Below are 20,112 nucleotides of genomic sequence, written 5' to 3'. Positions count from 1 at the left end.
AACAGGCACTAACTATCTAAATTTGATGAACAAAACGTACCTGCAACTTGAATTTTCTACCGGCAAAAATTGTGCCATGCCATATAATATGGCCGTGCCAGTAGCCATGCTTGAGGCCTTGCTATGCCGATTGTTGCTTGCCATCGGCATGATACTAATTCCTTCCCATCCAAATAAGTGTGATAGATGTCGAGTTGCTCGCATGCCTTGCATGCCTTGACAAGTTGAGGCCTTGTCAAAACTAGGTAGTCGTGGCACTCAGATGGCATGAAATAGTCGTAACCAAGTGTTGCCCTATGTAGATTTGAGGAAAAAAATTCAAAAAATTCAAAAACTGTAGCAAATCAAATACACAGGAAAATTTGTTGAAGAGATGCTCGTGCACTCTGAAGCCCCTACTCCGAACCAGCTTGAAACCATCGAGGCTCGGCTGTGTTGTGGGTGAATGGGTTCTTCATCATTTAAACCCAAAGTCCTTGGCCCTTGTCCAAGTGTGAAGGCCAACGAGAAAAAAACTCAATGATGGCAGCGGGCCGCTTGCACAGGAGAAGACAAAGGGAGAGAGCGCTCCATCCGAGCTTTGCCTGCTAACGAAGTTGTAGCCTGTGATTTTTTGCCCATGAGGAGGCGCTCCCATCGAACCCAGCCATGCTGAAATTTGTGCACGTCGACACCCCACCATGGGTGTGCAAGCAATTGTTCTCACGATCGGTTGGAGCCCGCCTCTGTCGAAGATCCCATCATGGGAACTCCAAGAGAGAGAGAGAGAGAGAGAGAGAGAGAGAGAGAGAGAGAGAGAGAGAGAGAGAGAGAGAGAGAGAGGTCATGCAAGCCCTGCAAGGCATGCCTCTTTCCTTCCCCCCTCCTCCATGGCTGCCTTCAACCCTGAGCTCTGATACCAATATAAGAACTAGGTGACTACATGACTTTGGATCCTCCTCCCAACCCCCCATTATATAGGCGAGTTCCTAGCCCCTTGCCCTAGACGGATCCCCTGTCCACACAGCCTAGCCCGGATGCCTGGCCGTAGTCCATGACCGCCCTAGTCCTTCGGTTTGGGTCGTGCCCCATAGGTCCGTGACCCCCTGGCCTTGCCCTTGGCATGACATTAGATCACGGAATCCATAAGAAGCTGCATCCTGGAGATGGCGTGCTTGGAGGAGCGAAGAAGCCAGATGGGAATAAATTGTATGCATGATCACAGCTTGCATGTTTGGCAAGAACATGCATCCTTGGCATGTCATGGGCATCAGGCTTGCCGTCATGCACAAGGTGACCGAGGAGGGTTGTTGGGCAGATGGCCGTGGGAACAGGCCCTAGTGAGTGAATGCCTGCCATGGCGATGCCCTGGACACTCTCCTTGATGGGGGCCACCACGGGCATCCCAGATCGCTCTGTTGTGTTTGCTTTGTTGTGTTTGCAACCCAAGGCTATGGATCCTCCTCCCAACCCCCCACTATATAGGTGAGCTCCTAGCCCCTTGCCCTAGATGGATACCCTGTCCACATTGCCTAGCCCGACTGCCTGGCCATAGTCCATGACCACCCTAGTCCTTAGGTTTGGGCCGTGCCCCTTAGGTCCGTGACCCCCTAGCCTTGCCCTTGGCATGACATTACTCCCCCCTTGGAGAAGCGTTTTCGTCCTCGAAAACAAGAGTGATGATACACTAATGTTTTCCACAGTGGCATCCTACATGGATCCAACTGTTTGCTTGACTGGAACACGGTTCAGTAGGAGGTTCAATGCCCGGTTCAATGAAACCAAGAGTAACATCTTGATTTTACACATTGTTGTCCCGTTGCAACCGTCTTGGCGTAACCGTCTCAGTGTATAAACGCCATTTAGAACTCTCTTGAGGATGCTAGACGGGTTATCACAACTAAGTCGTACCCGAAAGAGTACCTATTTCACTTTCCATGAAAGTAACTTACTGACGTTACTCATCAGTAGCCAAGGTTAAGTCCTTGACTTGTTATCTTCTCGTATTAGTAAACAACCTCATCATAACTAGTGTTCAAGGGGTTGAGAACTTGACTTATACATGAAGAGACTAAACCTAGTCGCAAACATGCTTTAACTGATGGTAAGCAAACTCCAAGTAGAGCAATAAATGCTTATTACTTGGATTGCTTGGTGATAATGTACGCACTTTGCATATCCTTTAGCATAAGATTACACTTTGTAATCTTCCTATCCCCTTGGATAACTGACAGTACTGACGTGTGTTTCCCCCACGGTTTACAGACAGTCTTCTCAGATGACTAGCAAACTGGAATCACAATATCGTACAACATTGTTGAGGGATCAAAAATGTCCTAAATAACCATCATGGTTAACTTGAAAGATTCACAAGCACCCAAACCGAGCCATGACCTTTATTGGTGATTGGTAGACCCAAAAGTAATATGATAGAGATACTGCACATAGAGTGCAAAATGCTTCATAAGCAACAACTTGATGAATACGCATGCCATTCCAAATCAACGTTTTCTAAACACTAGGGCCCATAACACCTAGTGTGCATGCATTTAGCAAAAAATAGACCAGAACCTGTATATCCATAGTCATCCTTGCCAATACTTATGGCGAATATGATGCTCCTAGCACATATTGAAAAGGAGTGTAGATAGTTGCAAAAAAAAACTAAATACTTTCTATTGCAATCATTTGCAAGCCTTGCTGAAATGTTTGAACCATAATAGAAGGTGAAACAGAAGTCACTTCTAAGTACAAACAATGAAACGTTTTCAGTAACAACTCATAGCCTTGCTATATGTGGAAACAACCATCTGTAATGTTGTCTAGCAACACTTGTACCTTAACAAGTCATTTAAGTATTCGACAATTTTTGGCCATTGAAATTGCTCCTGATACATCGTGCTGAAAATGGTCTAGAGAACAGATATGACCAGCACATAGGGACATCGTCGTGACACATAATTGAAAGAGCGGCGCCAATGTCTGTCTCAGAGACTCATATTCTCCACATGTGGAATATGTCTCAGGTAAGGACGTCTAAAAAAACGTCCTTCAAGTACGATGTGTACTTGGGTATGGAGGTAACTGTAAACACGCATGCGACGTGCGTGAGAGAGACCCTCATTATTCATGCTCCACACTGTCTAAACCGAACTCCGTGAGTTCCTAGACCATGTTGCATCCCGTGTGACAACATGTGCCAAATAAACCCTACAAGTGGGTCTATAACTGCATAATGTAGAAACTTAATTTGGACACTACAACCCAAATTTCTTGGCTCCTCGTACATGACCTTGTCATTTCTCTTAAGAGAAAAAATGGAGGATTATATAGGTTGCACAACCCGCCCAAATTTCCTGCCGACAAAGGCCTAAGAGTGCTAATTGAAGGAAATGAGGTGCAAGTAGGATTGCACATGTAACCTTGGGTGTTGCCTTTGCAATCCAAGCCCCTTTGTTAAAATCAACACAATCAAACCCCTTGGTTAAACTGTGCACAAAAAAATGCTCAACTAGCAGCCGGCCCTTGTCCTCTGTCCGGACCCCCCGTGGGTTTGCCCTTGGCATTACAGTCCTTTGGAAGTTGAAAGGTTTGCACTACCCCTTTGGCAGTCTAGGGACATCTTTCCTTGAAAGTGCAAGTGTGGAGATTCCAAGAATTGACCATCACACTTAATAAATGATTTATTAATCACAAGCTAGGTCTTACCCCAAAATTGAACTCATATAAAAACTCGTAGTGATAGAGATAAAATAGGAGATCCACTGAAGTTGGAATCGTATTCACAAATGGAACTTTTTTGAACCAAAATCCATAATCGTGGGTTTTTGTGAACAACCGTGTTGTCTGAAATGTTGACGTTATCTATACACCTTGGTAGAGATAAGCTCGTACGAGTTTAAGACATTCAAAAACGCAACTTGATTTTCACACTCAAAGTGTGTAGTGCTAAACTAATGCCCAAAAAATCACTAATGGCAAGACTCTTGCTTGTCCATTATAATCGACGGGTACTTAACTGGGTAGAAGTGTTCGATTTTGAAATCAATCAGTGTTGGACTACAAATTGATGGCTCTTAGCCATGCCAAAATAGGTGGCAATAGATGGCTCTTAGCCCTTTCTGTTATCGTATTGACATAGAAAGATCGGAATATACCCAGCCAAGAGGGCATGCAAGGGACATCCGACAACTTTACATTTAACAACATACATGGCTATGAGCCACATTCATGTGACGACCACTCATCTCAAAGCGACAAAAAGGATGGTAAATTTCAAGTTAAACTGGTTTTTCGTGCTTTTAGCTTTTCATTTTGTACAAGATTTCTCACTTGTGCAAAGCATAGTGCTTTGGAAACATCCATGAGAAGCAAATTGTGCGGAGCAAGTGCTTTGACATACTTCATCTGAAGCAAGGATTCTATTATGTATCATTGTATTATCCACTGGGCTTGGATTGCAAAGGCAACACCCAAGGTTACATGTGCAATCCTACTTGCACCTCATTTCCTTTAGTTAGCACTCTTAGGCCTTTGTCGATGGGAAATCTGGGTGGGATGTGCAACCTATATTATCCTTCATTTTTGCTCCTAAGAGAAATGACAAGGTCATGTACGAGGAGCCAAGAAATTTGGGTTGTAGTGTCCAAATTAAGTTTCTACATTATGCAGTTATAGACCCACTTGTAGGGTTTATTTGGCACATATTGTCACACGGGATGCAACATGGTCTAGGAACTCACGCAGTTTGGTTTAGCCAGTGTGGAGCATGGATAATGAGGGTCTCTCTCACGCACGTCGTATGCGTGTTTACAGTTACCTCCACACCCAAGTACATCTCGTACTTGAAGGATGTTTTTTCAGACGTCCGTACCTGAGACATATTCCACATGTGGAGAATATGAGTCTCTAGGACAGACATTGGCGCCGCTCTTTCAATTATGTGTCACGACGATGTCCCTAGATGCTGGCCATATCTGTTTTCTAGACCATTTTCAGCACGATCTATCAGGAGCAATTTTAGTGGCCAGAAATTTTCGGATACTTAAATGACTTGTTAAGGTACAAGTGTTGCTAGACAACATTACAGATGGTTGTTTCCACATATAGCAAGGCTATGAGTTGTTAATGAAAAAGTTTCATTGTTTGTACTTAGAAATGACTTCTATTTCACCTTCTATTATGGTTCAAACATTTCAGCAAGGCTTGCAAATGATTGCAATAGAAAGTATTTAGTTTCTTTTTGCAACTATTTACACTCCTTTTCAATATGTGATAGGAGCATCATATTCGCCATAAGTATTGGCAACTATAATTATGATGCTAAATGAGTTATCACAACTAAGTCGTACCCAAAAGAGTACCTATTTCACTTTCCATGAAAGTAACTTGCTGATGTAACTCATCAGTAGACAAGTTTAAGTCCTTGACTTGTTATCTTCTCGTATTAGTAAACAACCTCACCATAACTAGTGTTCAAGGGATTGAGAACCTGACTTATACATGAAGAGACTAAACCTAGTCGCAAACATGCTTTAACTGATGGTAAGCAAACTCCAAGTAGAGCAATAAATGCTTATTAATTGGATTGCTTGGTGCTAATGTACGCACTTTGCATATCCTTTAGCATAAGATTACACTTTGTAATCTTCGTATCCCCTTGGATAACTGACAGTACTGAGGTGTGTTTCCCCCATGGTTTACAGACAGTCTTCCCAGATGACTGGCAAATGGGAATCACAACATCGTAAAACATTGTTGAGGGGTCAACAATGTCCTAAATAACCATCATGGTTAACTTAAAAGATCCGCAAGCACCCAAACCGAGCCATGACCTCTATTGGTGATTGGTAGACCCAAAAGTAATATGATAGAGATACTGCACATAGAGTGCAAAATGCTTCATAAGCAACAACTTGATGAATACGCATGCTATTCCAAATCAGCTTTTTCTAAACACTAGGGCCCATAACACCTAGTGTGCATGCATTTAGCAAAAAACAGACCCGAACCGAGACGGTTACGCCAAGACGGTTGCAACGGGACAACAATGTGTAAAATCAAGATGTTACTCTTGGTTTCATTGAACCTCCTACTGAACCATGTTCCGGTCAAGAAAACAGTTGGATCCATGTAGGATGTCACTGTGGAAAACATCAGTGTATCATCACTTTTGTTTTTGAGGACGAAAATGCTTCTCCAAGGGGGGAGTAATGTCATGCCAACGACAAGGCTAGGGGGTCACGGACCTAAGGGACATGGCCCAACCCTAAGGACTAGGGCGGTCATTGACTACAGCCAGGCAACCGAGCTACACAGTGTGGACAGGGGATCCGGCTAGGAGATCGCCTATATAATGGGGGGTTGGGAGGAGGATCCAGAGTCGTCTAGTCCCCTTGTTCTTATAGGTGGTACCTAAAGTTGAGAGTGGGTGTGGACTATCAAAATGGAAATGCTCAAACAATCAAGTATCCATTCACAAACACGTTGTTAGATGAGATAGCACGACACAAAATAAGAAAATGTTTATTATTGAATGGGGAGAACTCACGTGCGTGGTCAAGGCAATTGGACTGTACAATGCTCCAACTACTTTTTAATGATGTATGATAGAGATCTTCAATAAGTTTTCATATAAGTTTTTGGATATCTTTATGGATGATTTTTCAACCAAAAAAATACATCTACTATTTCTCAAAATGTTCTTTGAGAGATGCAAGGAGAGATGCAAGGAAAAGTGAATTTGTCTAAACCTATTCAAGTCAACATTCATGGTTTTGCAGAAAGGCCAACTTTCAAGACACATTGTTTTTAGAAACAGAATTGAAATGGATGAAGATAAAATCAAGTATGTTCAACAAGTTAGAGCATTAACAAAAGTATGAACTTATTTCAATATTGCAGTCTGTCATTTGTTATCGTCAATTCATTCATAAGTTTGCAACGAAGTCTCTTTTGTTGTATGCATTGACATAGAAGGGAAAGAATTTAATGTGGACCTAGGAATGTGAGGCAAGTTTCCAATGCTTGAAGGATACAATCAACAGGAAGACAATCCTTTTTCAACTAGGATTTCATTTTTCATGTACATGTGGATGCATCTAGAATGGTGATGGAAGCTATATTGGCCTAGCATGATGGGAAGATGAACTACCCAGTCTACTTCACGAGTCACTGATGTCGATTTCCCGGTCTAGTTTAGCTAAACAAGGATATTCTACAACCAAAAGGAAAACACTTGGAATGGTTTTCAATGCAATAAAATTCAAACAATATTAGTTGGGCAAATTGTTTCATTGTTATATCGATCATGAAGCTCTTCTATTTTTTATCAATAAAGTGATTATTTAGGGTAGACTAATCAGATGGATGATGTTTTTGACAGAGTTTGAGTTAACACTAGGTTGGTAACCTAACAGGACATAAAAGTGTCCTTTCAGGGTTTTGAAAAAAACCTCCAAAACCATAATAGATCCACTCATTTTGTAAAATCCTTTCATGAGGTTATAGTTCAAGGCCTACTACACATGGAAAAAATAAGAAACTTGTAAAATTTCTTATCTTTTGGTCACACCAAGCCTCCAAAGTTGATGGACCAGTACATTTTCATCAAACCAGTCATTTCTTACGTTTTGTTGCATAAAAATAAGATTAGGGATTTTTGTAGGACTTGAGATAAATTCCCTAGTTAACTTCAATGGGTTGGTGATCAGAACATATGATTGCTTCTCACTCACTATTTTTTGTTTTGCCAAAAGAAATAGGTACAAAAAAGTTGAATTTTTACCATTTTGCAAACCTATCATCAAAGTTTCTATAGCCACGCTCAATACAAATAATATATGCATGTTTTCTTAGTTCCCTATTGTCCTTTAGGTTCATAAGGAGCCATGGAGCATGTCAAAAGAATAATACATCTCTTACCAAGGGGAATCTTGGGGACAAATATGAAGTGCTAAATACAGCAAACATGAAAAAACTGGGTTCAACATTATGAGTTGTAGAATCCCATAGAAACTATTCAATATCTAGCCAAATTTGATCCTTATGACTAGATATGGTTACTACCTACAAAATGCATGTAGTTGTCATAAGAAACTAACAATATTGAAAAAGCTATACTTGATATACTAGAATGTTTCGTTTTCTTCTATAATTGAAAAAATCAACCATCGTTGTCTACTATGCAAAATAGGGTATTAGGTGCCCCAAAACTCAAGGAATATTAGCTTTATGTTACAATATGCGACATAGAAAATCAAAACTGCATTTGGATATCATGAAAGCCACCAAAAAAATCATAGAAGAGCTAAAATTGGCTAAAAAACAAGATTTGACAATTTTTGTAATTTGGTCATAACTTACAACTTTAACATTTATTTCTCCCTAGAAGCATCAGGACATGTTGAGGACTACTAAAGATAGTTCTGTAGCATTATAGACCTCACAAACATGATTTCTAGAGTGGTATAGTTGCAAAAAGTTGAAAAAAGCCAAAAACAGGACCCGTTTTTTCACACAGTTTAGGTTGTGAAATGTTGTGCAAGGACAAGGTTAAAGATGGAATTGATATTCCAAAAAAATGTCGAGTTTTTTTCAGCTCATGAGACAACTTTCTAGACAGATAGCACCTCAAAATCAATTTTGAAACTCTTAACATAATTCAAGGAAAATGGTCACTTAACAGGACATAAAAGTGTCCCAGGACATAAAAGTGTCCCATTACCAACCTAGTGTTAATGATTTTCCATAATCCAGGCAAGACTCACTACAATACTAGTTTTCTATCAAGAAGTACAAAAGGCATCTCAGACGCATAATCCAGGCAAGACTCACTACAATACTAGTTTTCTATCAAGAAGTACAAAAGGCATCTCAGACGCATCGATGTGAGATTATCCGATAGAAAATCTAGAGTGGCAAGATCTGTATGATTTTCTTCAGTTTAAGATTTCTAGAGAGCAAGTCCCAACTGAATAAGAAGGCATTGATACTCAAGAGTCTAAAGTTTAACATCATTGGAGATTCCTTGTACAGACTAGACATTGATGGGGTACTTCAAACATGTGTGCCTATGCAAGGGAGAATGAAAGTTATTACAAAAGCTCAAAAATGGGAGTTTAGGAGGTCATTTTTCACGGATATCACCTATAAGAAGATTTTATAGAGCGTTATGCTGGCAGGGTATGATAGATGATGTTAGAACCAAGGCTATTGAGCACTAATAAACTTAGTGAAGATACTATAGTAATAAGTAAAACTATCCAAGATAGTGTTGATGATTGTAATGTCTCTAATTTGGCTACCAAAAGTGTATTGGTGAAAGTTGAAGCAAAGAAGCATTTTGTATTTGAAAATATCTACACCAATAGTACACATACCATGTTACAAACCAACTAAAGTGTTAAACATAGAATTGATGTTCACAATAAAGAGAAGACGGACTTAGAAATAATAAATCAATTATAGTATTCATATTCTACATCGCATCATCATCAGCATGATGTAAAATCTTCAATTAAAGAGGCTCGGGGACATTAGGAATAACAAGTAAGTCTTGAGAGGCATGTGGTACTTGTTCGATAGCAAGGTAGGGATAGTTATACAAGGTAATTATATTCTTGGCAAGTTTTGTTCATCCTCCACCTTGAAAACCGAAGCACCTTCAAGGTACTCTTGTGGTAGCCACTCACTATCTATGCGTTTACTATTGTGGCATTGAGGGTACTACAATGTTGATGGAAGAAGGGGATGTGACTGCTTGGTATTGCAATGGAGGGATTTTAATGTTCCTCATGAACCAAGAATAGAGTGTTTTCCATCTCTGCACATGGCTGTTTGCATCTCTCCCCTCTAAACAAGTTGACTCCGTAGTAAACATCAAATTTTGTGAGCACAAAGGGATAAAGTATAAAATGATATCATTCTAATAATCTACTGACAATTATATAAAGAAGAAACTAGAAGGATAAGCTGGACAACTTTCCATACATAATGAGTCCTTTCACTGTAAGCCTCAATCGCATGCTATGCAACACTACATGGTGCACTAAAGCCACCAACAAAATATCACACCCTTATGGTATGAGGGACTTTGCTTAATTTTGTTGATAGAGGTGTGAAGCCCTAGGTGTTCAAAGCCATAAAGAGGTTTTTTGTCTCTAGCATGATAAAGTAAAAGATGGGGATGCTATCAAGCTCTAAATGTAAGCTACAGGACGGTTTCATTATCATTCTATCCTTATGTTGGAGGGGAACCCTTGTAACGTGCACTCACTTACAATTTCAATTTTTTAGTGTATATTGTTTAACTCCCAGCCAAAAATGGAGGGAAAAGAGGTCAACGTGCCCCCCCCCCGCCCCCCCCCCCCCCCCCCCCTCGCCCCCACCATCCCTTTTTCCTAGCGACCTCCCTTACCTTCTCACTAGGTAAGAGGCCTTTAAGAGGTGTAAGGCTACCTGTCCCCCTCCTTTTTGGAGGGTATAGATCTAGAGTGTGTCCACCACCTTCTTCCTGTTGATTGGCCTCTAATTAATCTTAATTCCAAAGGGCCCCTAGAGGGTTCATATTTTTCCTAATGAAAGAGTCAGACAAGTGACTTGGCTCCGGTCAGAACTGGTTCAAAAAGGACAAGAGAACAGTCAAAGGTAGACACATTAGAGCCAAAGACAAAAAAATTAAAAAAATGAAAAAATTACTGGCACGATTCAAGGCTAAACAGAAGCTAGCAATATGGTCGACTGCTTTAAAGAAGGCATACTTTGGAGTTGATCAAACCAAGGAGACTTCAACTCACAAAGCTATTGGAATGTCTTGTACAACTCCATAAACTACTAGGAACAAAGGAAAGAAACAAGCTCTAGTAGTTGGCACCTCTGATTTGCATCCAGTATTGGACCTCCTTCAATGGATTCAGAAGAAGATTGAGCAAGAGAAAGATGAACAAATCATTACCATTCAAGAGAAGAAGCTAGATCAACTGAGTGCCAATCAAAACTCAGTACCGCAGGATACTCAATAAAAAAGGAGCTACTCGAAGCACTCTTCAGGCTGTTCACAAAACCCTCAATCTATCATGGATAAATAAATTTATCAACCCTTGGTGGATATCGCTGATTTAGAAGTTAATCTTACATTAAATCTGGAAGACTTGCAAAACTCCAGTCCATCACAAGTTGGCTAGAGCTATACTTACCAAGGGAAGGTACACTTTGTATGATGTTGACACCAAAACTTTGGATTGCTCTAACGCTATATGAAATCGAAATTTTGATTGAACACAGGGAGCAACTGGAGAGGAAACCATTTATCGGCTTATGTAGAGTCATAATGTTCTCGCTAGTGCTAAAGGTATGGGTCAGCCACTCGCAATTCAGGCTCCACCTCAAGCAATTCCAAAGGCCACAAAGAAGAAAGCTCCAATAAATAGGATCCATTACTTTATTTTGCGGGCTAATCATTAAGGAGAGTAGTTCTATTTGTACTCATTTGGTAATTGCTCTGAGCACCATTTGGCTCTTGTGACAGTTATATACATTCTTATATCCGAGTTCCAATTCCAGTCTCTTGTCTTCTATTTCTAGTTCAATCTTTGTCAGGTTGTATGTCATACGAAGTTTGGCTGGCTGATCTGATATGATGTAACTCCCTTTAACTATCCAACTTGAAATAGCTATCGAAAGTGACCAGCTCATTCCATGCCACCATCGTTGTTCTCTATGCATGTGCACTGCATTGTCCGAACTTCAAGTCCTCGTGTCACAACAAATTTTCGACGGTTAATGATTTTAAAGGTTCTTTTTCAATTTAAAATTATCTCAAACTTAGTTCCCTTTCCTCTGGCCAAGAGTTCCCCGTAAGGCTTGACCACAAAGGCCAAATCCCTTGAAACCCTTGACTTATTCCACTTTGCAACATCAATCCCAAAGAGCCTTTTCCATTAAGCCCTTTGCCAAGAGCCGTTTTTTCACGAGCTAAGGAGCACAACGTGCTGGCAAGGGTTAGTGGTGGTGTGGGTGGAGATGAGCAATTTCCTCGGACACAAGTCATTCGAGGTTTAAAAGTAAATTGCTCAGACCCAAGTGGACGTTCACGAGTTTGATCAAAGCTCGACCCGAAGCCTTATTTTTCTTGAAAAGGACTTCGTCCGAATGAATGAACTAAGCGATGATGTAAAACAGTATATGGCCACCTTGTGAACCATGAGCTAATGAGAACTAGCCATGATGTATCAATGGACCATAAGAAGCCTAAATGGATCACTAGAGTCGAATACCATGAGCAGTTAAAAATTGCTAGATTACTCTAGTCATGGGTATCATTTCCTCAATTACTCTAGTCATGGGCATAATTTTCTCTCTCATGAGCTGAACTTACGAGAAAACCCCCTAATCTACTAAATGCGCATATGGCATAAACCCATGTGACTATCCATGCAATCCTAAGACAAATTGACCTACATGATAATGTAATCCCTAATGACATATTCCATGACATAAACACCAAATGAGCCTATAAATTCAACTCTTGTATTGACTCATTCCAAGCCAGATTATCAAAAACATTTCCGAGTTTACATTGTGCTACCCTTTACTCCATTATACGCTTGCACACAACATGAATGCTTCACTACTTAATCCACCCTAGTCTGTGCACGTATGTTCGAGTATATCATGGCTCATAAACTCTTTAAACTTGGTGCCAAGATAGTTTGAATCCTCATCCTTCATTTTGGTTTGAATCCTCATCCTATACCTGCACTATCATTATCAAAGATGTTGGGAATAATGTAAGTCAAATGTATGCCTCACTCCCTTCTTCACTGAGGCCATCATTTGAAATGAAGTGTTCTACTTTGAGTGCAACACCTACTTGTAGAAAAGTCTCTCCACATACATTAAAACAAAAAACACAATCTTGTATTGGAATTACAATCAGCGTACTTTTATTCTAGAAAGGGGTTGACACTTTTATCCCCCGCTTTCACTATAAGCAAAAGAATATATTTGACATCAGGATAAACAAAATGAGGTTGAATCGCAAAAACTAAAAGCTTATGCCACCAGTTCAATCCTGCGGTCAATTTTCCTCTGAAGAACAAATCAAACGGGACCCAAAAAAATCACACTGTGTACACATGTCGAATAATATCGACATCCAATCCTTTGAATCTGACAACATATTCGACATGGCCTCTTAATGTGTGCAGCTCCCTCAATTTGCAAGCAAACGATGTTTACAATTATATCTTTCAATCAATTGCAAGTAATTCTACCTTGGCCTCTAGTTTAATTGCTAAATAATGACAATGGCTTTGGCCATCGGACTCCTGCAGGTAGCTGTTGTTACTCCCTTCAAATGCAAATGATTTACTTGCTTCAAATCACTTATGCAATACTACTATAGGGTTATTCTCTCACAACAATGGTCATTACCTAGCAATCTCGGCCCTTCATTTAGCCTGTTCTGCAATCTCCGCAAGCTCATCATGATAGCTGCCCTTGTCCGCCAATATGGTGGACGGTGGCTCCGCAAGTTGCAAACCATTCATAGTCCTTTGTGCATGTGCCCATTGAGCCTCCCTTACTTCTTTGCCAAAATCTTTCTTCTTGGTAAATGCAACCTGTAAAGGAGGATTGTAAGTCTAACAAAGGGATAGCATCATTGTCCCCAGTACATAGCAAGCATGACGTCTGCAGTACTTACTTTCCTTTCGAAGAGAGTATCCCATGCCCGTCCGCTTAAGGCATATCGTACAGCAAAATTAATGACGTCCAAAGGAAGGTAAAAGACAATGTCGTAAAGCCAGATAACTCCAGCCCAACCCCAACCAATTCCTCTTATCTCAGCGAAGCCAAATTTAGCATAGACAGTTATCACTGTTGCAACCTGTACAAAATGGCTGTGTCAATGGCGTCTTGATTTTCAATTCTTGAGGCTCTCGCTGCAAGCAGAACATGAGTGGAAGAGAACGCGGGCAGAGAGAGAGAGAGAGAGAGAGAGAGAGAGAGAGAGAGAGAGAGAGAACCTGGCCAAAAAAGGCGATGTGTTCATGTTGGCATTCTGTTCCACCAGCGTCAGTACCTTCGGATTCAAACTCTTGCACATTCTTAAAATCCGATCGCGAGGGTTGTCCAGGCTGACACTTTCATCTGGCATATGATGCAGCTGAAGAGCAAAATTTATGGCCAGGGCCTCTCCAGCCTTCCTCCCAATCATGGACGCCTGCAAATCTGAGAGCTTGGAAGAGATGATGGTGAACTCCAAAGTGACACCAAGGCTACTTGCAAAACTTGCCAGCCTCATTTTCACGGCATCCATGCCTCCCAAGGGATAGGAGTGAGCCGTAGGATCATCGATGGTGCTAATGCACATACATGGGGGACCTCCAGGCCTGCTCGCCAAAGCCTGTATGAGAGAGAACCACTGTGTTCCTTGATCGATTTGGAAATCAAACACATGAACCATCGCCTCCTCTTTAAATGCTTCAGCAATCGCACCATTTGCAGCCATAAATGCAAACTGGATGTAAGGGCATATCTCATACAATTTCTGCATCGCTGACAAAACTTCAATTGCAGGTGCTTCCCTGCATTTCAATGCCTTGTAAATAATCGACCCAGAGGCATGAAGCCTTGCTACAAGCCCTTCTGACATGTATGCGGCGAGTCTCTCTAGGGGATCTCCATACACAGATGCTGATTTACGAAGGTCTTTCATTGCTTGCTCCGCAACGTCCATTTTTTCTTCAGATAGTGAAGCAGCACATGTAATCAAAAGACTTTTTACACCACTGCTAAGACTCAACGCCTTGAGTGCATGCTCAAAGGAAAGAGACCCCAGCTCCAAAGCTGTTGCTGTGGTATTCTCCACCTTGATTCCTTTGTCAATTGCTGGATTATGCAGATAAGGGCCTTGCCGTCCATCACCGAGAAAATCGTCAAGAAGCTATCCCCAAGGCCCTGGTTTCTCATTTAAGACCTCCCTTACAGCGGCATCATCTGTATCTGGACCCATCAATGCAGTTTCCAGAGCATGAAGCTTGTGCATCATGTCTTCACTATCAGATAGAGCCTCTTCATTGCCAGATAATGAGGCAGAATCCTTTGCATTTGATCAATTACCTGAAAATGCGAGAGTCGAATCAGGACTCTCAATTGATGATGCACCAGGTGATTGGGAAACCTGAAGATGGTACTTCCCTTTACCATCATTGTAAGTGCAGCTGTTGATCTCATTGCTGTACATATCTCTATCACATTGATAGTTAGAGCCAGAGGGAGACAACACATCTGAACTGTTAGAGGAATGCGGTGGAGATAGCGCAGAAATGCGTGAGCTCATATGCCTCACACGCCCTTGCCCATAATCTCCATTCTGCGCTTGCGCTACCTGCCTACCATTTGGACTCTGTTGTTGTGAGCTGGGTGGTGAGGAATCAGAAGCCCCTCTTGATACTTCTGAGATGTGGCTGTGATTGAAAGCATAGCCCTTACTCATCTCTGCTCAGATGATGGAACTTATACTTTGAAGGGTTGAAGGCTTGAGTACTGAAAGAAAGCAACTCTACACCACAAATATGGAGCAAGCGAGGACCGTATCGAGTCCAGTGAGCCTCTTTATAGAGTCCCTCAAATTTGTTGAAGCTTGAGAGCTAACTATATATGCAAATGAAACTACACAATACATGTCTGTCTGTAAATAGGAATGTGAGAAGACCAGAATGAGATGGAGTAGCCGACCTCTTTTGAAAGAAATTATTGACTGGGCGTTGCCACCACCGAAGATATGAAGATCCAATGCACCTCTGTCACTGCAAATTATTCATGCATCAGCCAATAGAAGGCAGTCTGCTCTACCACAGCGGATAGAAAACACTGTGCTCTGCTACTGGTAGCTTGCAACTGAGGTTTCCACCCTGCCCACAGTAAAAGGCTTTGCTCAAGAAATTTCACTTCAGACAACTAAACCTGCAACTAGAAGGACGGACTTGTGAGAGAAATACAAGTTAGCACTCCAGAACAACAAGCAGAAAGAAGTACTCGGGTCGTCAGCAGTAAGAGATAATCTCGACTTCACACACTGACATCTAAACCTTGAATGCACGTTGTGAATCTCTCTCTCTCTCTCTCTCTCTCTCTCTCTCTCTCTCTCTCTCTCTCTGCCCGCGTTCTCTTCCACTCATATACTCACTGGCACATTTCAACGATAGACAAATACCATTCACTCCAAGATTCAACGCTTTACTGATTGTCTCTGCACTGTCATGGCGAGGGGGATCAAAGAGAGGTAGCCTAGTAGACCACAAAATTTCCATGGGCCTCCTTCGCTGTCGTTAGATTTTTCAGGTATTTCCTGTTTTCACAAAAGTAAACCTTATATGCCTCATGCAAAGGGATTGAAGTATCAAAACTGCATTAGAAAAGCATCTGAAAACCTGCAACCAAGTGCCAAGTTATATGGTGACAGGAGATCATTGACCTTCTGGAAATGGCCAACATGGTTTGTCGAGTCAACAAGATGAGCAGCTTTCTTAAAGAAAGTATGTACCCTTGTAGCAATTACAACTGCTTCAATCCCACCCCGTTTGCACGTTGAACCTGAGAAGACCTCATCTGCTGGTTTCTTAGTCACAGGTAGAGACTCCCCAGTAAGAGCAGACTGCCAGAAAAAAGGATCCTAAGTAAGCGGCCTGCTTTGAAGGAAAGGGCACTTCAAGCAGTTTTTAGTAAATTCCCTCCATTACAATCACCTGGTCAATCTTAAGGAGGTCACCCTCCAAAAGACGTGCATCTGCAAGCTTCACAATGATGATATCACCTGGGACTAAAATTGATGCATCTTGTTCACTCCATTGCCTGTCTCGCAGAACCTAGACAGGCAAGGTCATCAGAATATTAAGTTCCAAGGCACCTGGGCCAGTAAGACTTACACAAATCTAAATGAAGGCATAACTTATAAGTGGAGTTCAACCTTAGTTTTTGGAGCCAATTTTGCCATTAGAGCAACTGCAGCATTGCCAACATTGTTCTCCTCCATAACGACACGGTAGAGTTAATCACTAGGAGAAGAATAATGCCAACAAAGTCCTGCCAATCTAAACACACACACACCAACTGCACCAATATGTGAGGCTTATGCGGATCATCCCTGGACATAATTCTAAGCAGTAATAATCTTGCCTTTCCTCTGACTGGTCTATTTGCCAAGACTAATGCCATAACGGCAACGGCTTCCATGACCCAAGAAAGAGGATTACACATAAACAGCAGAAACTTCAAAATTATGCTCTCCTGAAAATATTATGAATATGAGTTGGAATGAGCTCTTGATCAAATCGTCAAGCATTAAGAATTAACAAAAGCATTAAGAATTAACAAAGGCAATACAACTACCAACACTATATCTGTAAAGTGTGAGCTTTGTCCTTAGGTGTGAGTCAAGGAGAGGAGAGTGGATTTATCCCACATGCTGTGGAGCAAGGCTGTAGAGCTACTTAAAGCTCATCTCTTGAATGAATAAACAACAACTCCATTTTGCACTACATGCTTGTCTATGGCGAGCTTGTGCTAAGCTAAGTCAATACTCAAGATTGTGTTTATGAGTCCAAGCTAATTCTATTTTGGAACCTAATTCACTTGATTGATAGCCTTGCTTACACACACACTCATACATTGAAGCTATGTTTGTCTTTCATCCACCATAGCTAGCACAATCCAATTCTTAACATTTGGTATCAGAGCTATGGTGTGCTAGCTAGGATTGTTGTTATGCATTTGTATGTTAGTACAATTAGCATTACTCTATCATCATTAGATAAATCCATTTGTTTTGCCCCTCTATTGCATACCGCATGCCTGATTAGTGTTCCATTGGCTAGCATGAGCATGTTCTTGAGGTAAAGACTTTTGGGCCACTACTCACTAGCTAATTGGAAGATTAATTAGCATAAGATTTCATTAATTTTCCATTAGAAACTTTCATTTTGCATTTAAAATATGTTCCTCATTTTAGCAAAATTGGCATTGATCATCGGTATGTGTGCGTAGCCCCATTCAAGTGCCTTCCGTCAAGCCCACCCACGCTAAAATCGCATCTCTTTGGCCTATTCTAAAGCTTGCTCAATCTTGCTCTCATGCACACCCTCATTCTCTGGTTTTCCCTGTAGATTCAAAGCCCAAAATTGTGTGTGTGTGTGTGTGCGCCTAAAAGGCCTTTAATGCTCACCAAAATCTTGTAGAAAATAAGCCCCAAAGCAGCTTAAGCGGGCTCTACCTAAGTGGGAACGCCCTATAAACAAGGGTCAACAAGCCATTTGAGGGGCCACAGTTTGGATGCCCGTGGCGGATTTGAAAAAGCGGCGCCTAGCTGTGTTACATTGCATTTTCGGGTCCGAACGGACCGGCCGGTTGCAGAACAATAAAACAATCCGTTCGTCCGTTCTTGCTCGCGCCCCGCGCCCGCCCGACCGGCTGACATACTGTGTCCTACCGGCTGTTGCCCGCGCCTGCCCAAAACGTTGCCCACTGCCCGGAGCGTGCCCGCACCGCCCGGCCTGCCCCCACTTACCCCATACGCTCAATCCTTTTTAAAGGGATTTTCGGCTCCACCCTTGTTGGGCCCCCCTTCCCACGGTGCTGCATGCCTGTTGTCCGACCCTGTAAGCTGCCATTCCCACACTGTTCCGAGCCTCTAAAGATACAGTCAAGCCCACTGCCCCGCGGTCCTACCCGCTTCCCAAACCACCTATTCTTGGCCTTGCTTACCACGGGCCTCGAGTTCCAATTAAGCCGCACATCCCACAAAAGTCAAAAAGGCCCATGATCAGAGGTTGTTTTCACCTACAAAGAAGCCAAAGCAACTAAAAGGACAAAACTCCTTCAAGCATCGGAAGCAAATCCAATGAGCTTTATCGTGTAAAGCAAAGGACGTTACCTCCTTGTGAAGAGGGGCTTCACCGACGCGACGGTGAAGAGGAGCTTCACAAAAAGGGGGATCTCTCTCTCTCTCTCTCTCTCTCTCTCTCTCTTTTACGATGAACCCTTAAAATTATTGCAACCAAGCACAAAATTTTGCAAATAAATTTTCTATCATCGATTGTGCTCGTGTAAAGAGGCAAACACTGGCTAGGAGAGTCTCCTAAGCTAAGACCCTCTATTGGCACAAATGGGGGACAAAGGAATAGAGAAATTCAATGGGGAGGGATTTCACACTTGGCAAACGAAGTTAAGAGGCTACCTTATGAAAAAATGTTTGTGGTCTGTCATCAGCACTGCCTTAGAGCAACAAGCCGAACTTGATGGAGTGCACACTAGGGCATCTACACTCATAGCAAGTGCAAAGAATTTGGCCAAAGACGAACAAGCATAAGGAATCATCATCACCTCCTTGCATGACAACTACGTGCATTGCATAGATGAATGTAAGCATGCACATGAAGCCTGACATGTTCTAGAAAGTAATTTTGGAGCTCGGGCCAAAAGAAGCAAAGTTACTCTTAAAAGACAGCTTTACAAGGTTACTATGGTTGAAGGGGAGGACATTTCTAGCGTAGTGAACATGCTTAAGAGCATTGTCACGCAGCTCACTTACATCCAAGTTGAAGTACCAGAAGATGACAAAGTGGCTATACTATTAAGTGCACTTCCACCTTCTTATGACCACTTAGTCACAATTCTTGAAGAAAAAGAACCAGCACCACCATTTCAAGATGTCATCAACTCAGCCCAAGAAGAAGAAAGAAAGCAAAGAAGTTCAATCACCTCATCATGAGGAGTTTTTATTGCAGCATCTTCAAGGGGAAGATATTCACCATTGACATCAACAAATGGAAGAAAATGTTATGAATGTGGAAGAATGGGACACGTAGCGAAATATTGCTACACAAACAAACCTTGCAACAAATGTGGTAGGAATGGACACCCTCCTTCTCGATGCTACTCAAATGGAGACAGTAGCAGTGGAGAAAGTAGCAGCAGTAGAAGCAACATCAGAAGCAACAAAGGCAAGAGACCTGACAGAGGATCAGCTCACATAGTAGAAGACAAAAAGGATGAAGACGAGAGCAACGTTGTTGTTAACCCTCACGACTCAAGGACACCCTATCACCTACGACGGACATTGTAACCTATGGC

General features: G+C 41.8%; 1 protein-coding gene and 1 pseudogene across 3 annotated transcripts; both read right to left on the bottom strand.

Moving 5' to 3' along the window:
- Window positions 1–12,958: 12,958 nt before the first annotated feature.
- Window positions 12,959–16,061, bottom strand: LOC147452929 (chitin-inducible gibberellin-responsive protein 2-like; annotated as a pseudogene). Its single transcript, XR_015188936.1, has 4 exons — window positions 14,125–16,061; window positions 14,007–14,062; window positions 13,685–13,867; window positions 12,959–13,601 (listed from the first exon to the last, which is right to left on the bottom strand). The product of XR_015188936.1 is annotated as a chitin-inducible gibberellin-responsive protein 2-like (transcript).
- Window positions 16,062–16,090: 29 nt separating this feature from the next.
- On the bottom strand, window positions 16,091–17,017 carry LOC147452928 (plasma membrane ATPase 4-like). Of its 2 annotated transcripts, none has more exons than XM_086518480.1 (4): window positions 16,952–17,006; window positions 16,731–16,850; window positions 16,460–16,639; window positions 16,091–16,333 (listed from the first exon to the last, which is right to left on the bottom strand). In XM_086518480.1, the coding sequence occupies exons 1-4, from the start codon at window positions 16,976–16,978 to the stop codon at window positions 16,214–16,216; spliced, it is 447 nt and encodes a 148-aa protein (XP_086374606.1). In that variant the 5' UTR covers window positions 16,979–17,006; the 3' UTR covers window positions 16,091–16,213. The 2 variants fall into 2 exon arrangements, with proteins under 2 accessions (XP_086374606.1, XP_086374605.1); XM_086518479.1 differs by having other exon boundaries at window positions 16,141–16,333; window positions 16,416–16,639; window positions 16,952–17,017.
- Window positions 17,018–20,112: the final 3,095 nt, after the last annotated feature.

The sequence above is a fragment of the Adiantum capillus-veneris genome, chromosome 8, assembly GCF_014529385.1.
Source record: "Adiantum capillus-veneris isolate H3 chromosome 8, ASM1452938v2, whole genome shotgun sequence".
NCBI classification, from domain to species: domain Eukaryota; kingdom Viridiplantae; phylum Streptophyta; class Polypodiopsida; order Polypodiales; family Pteridaceae; genus Adiantum; species Adiantum capillus-veneris.
Note: the sequence above shows the minus strand (reverse complement) of the source record. Positions and strands in the feature narration are given on the sequence as shown.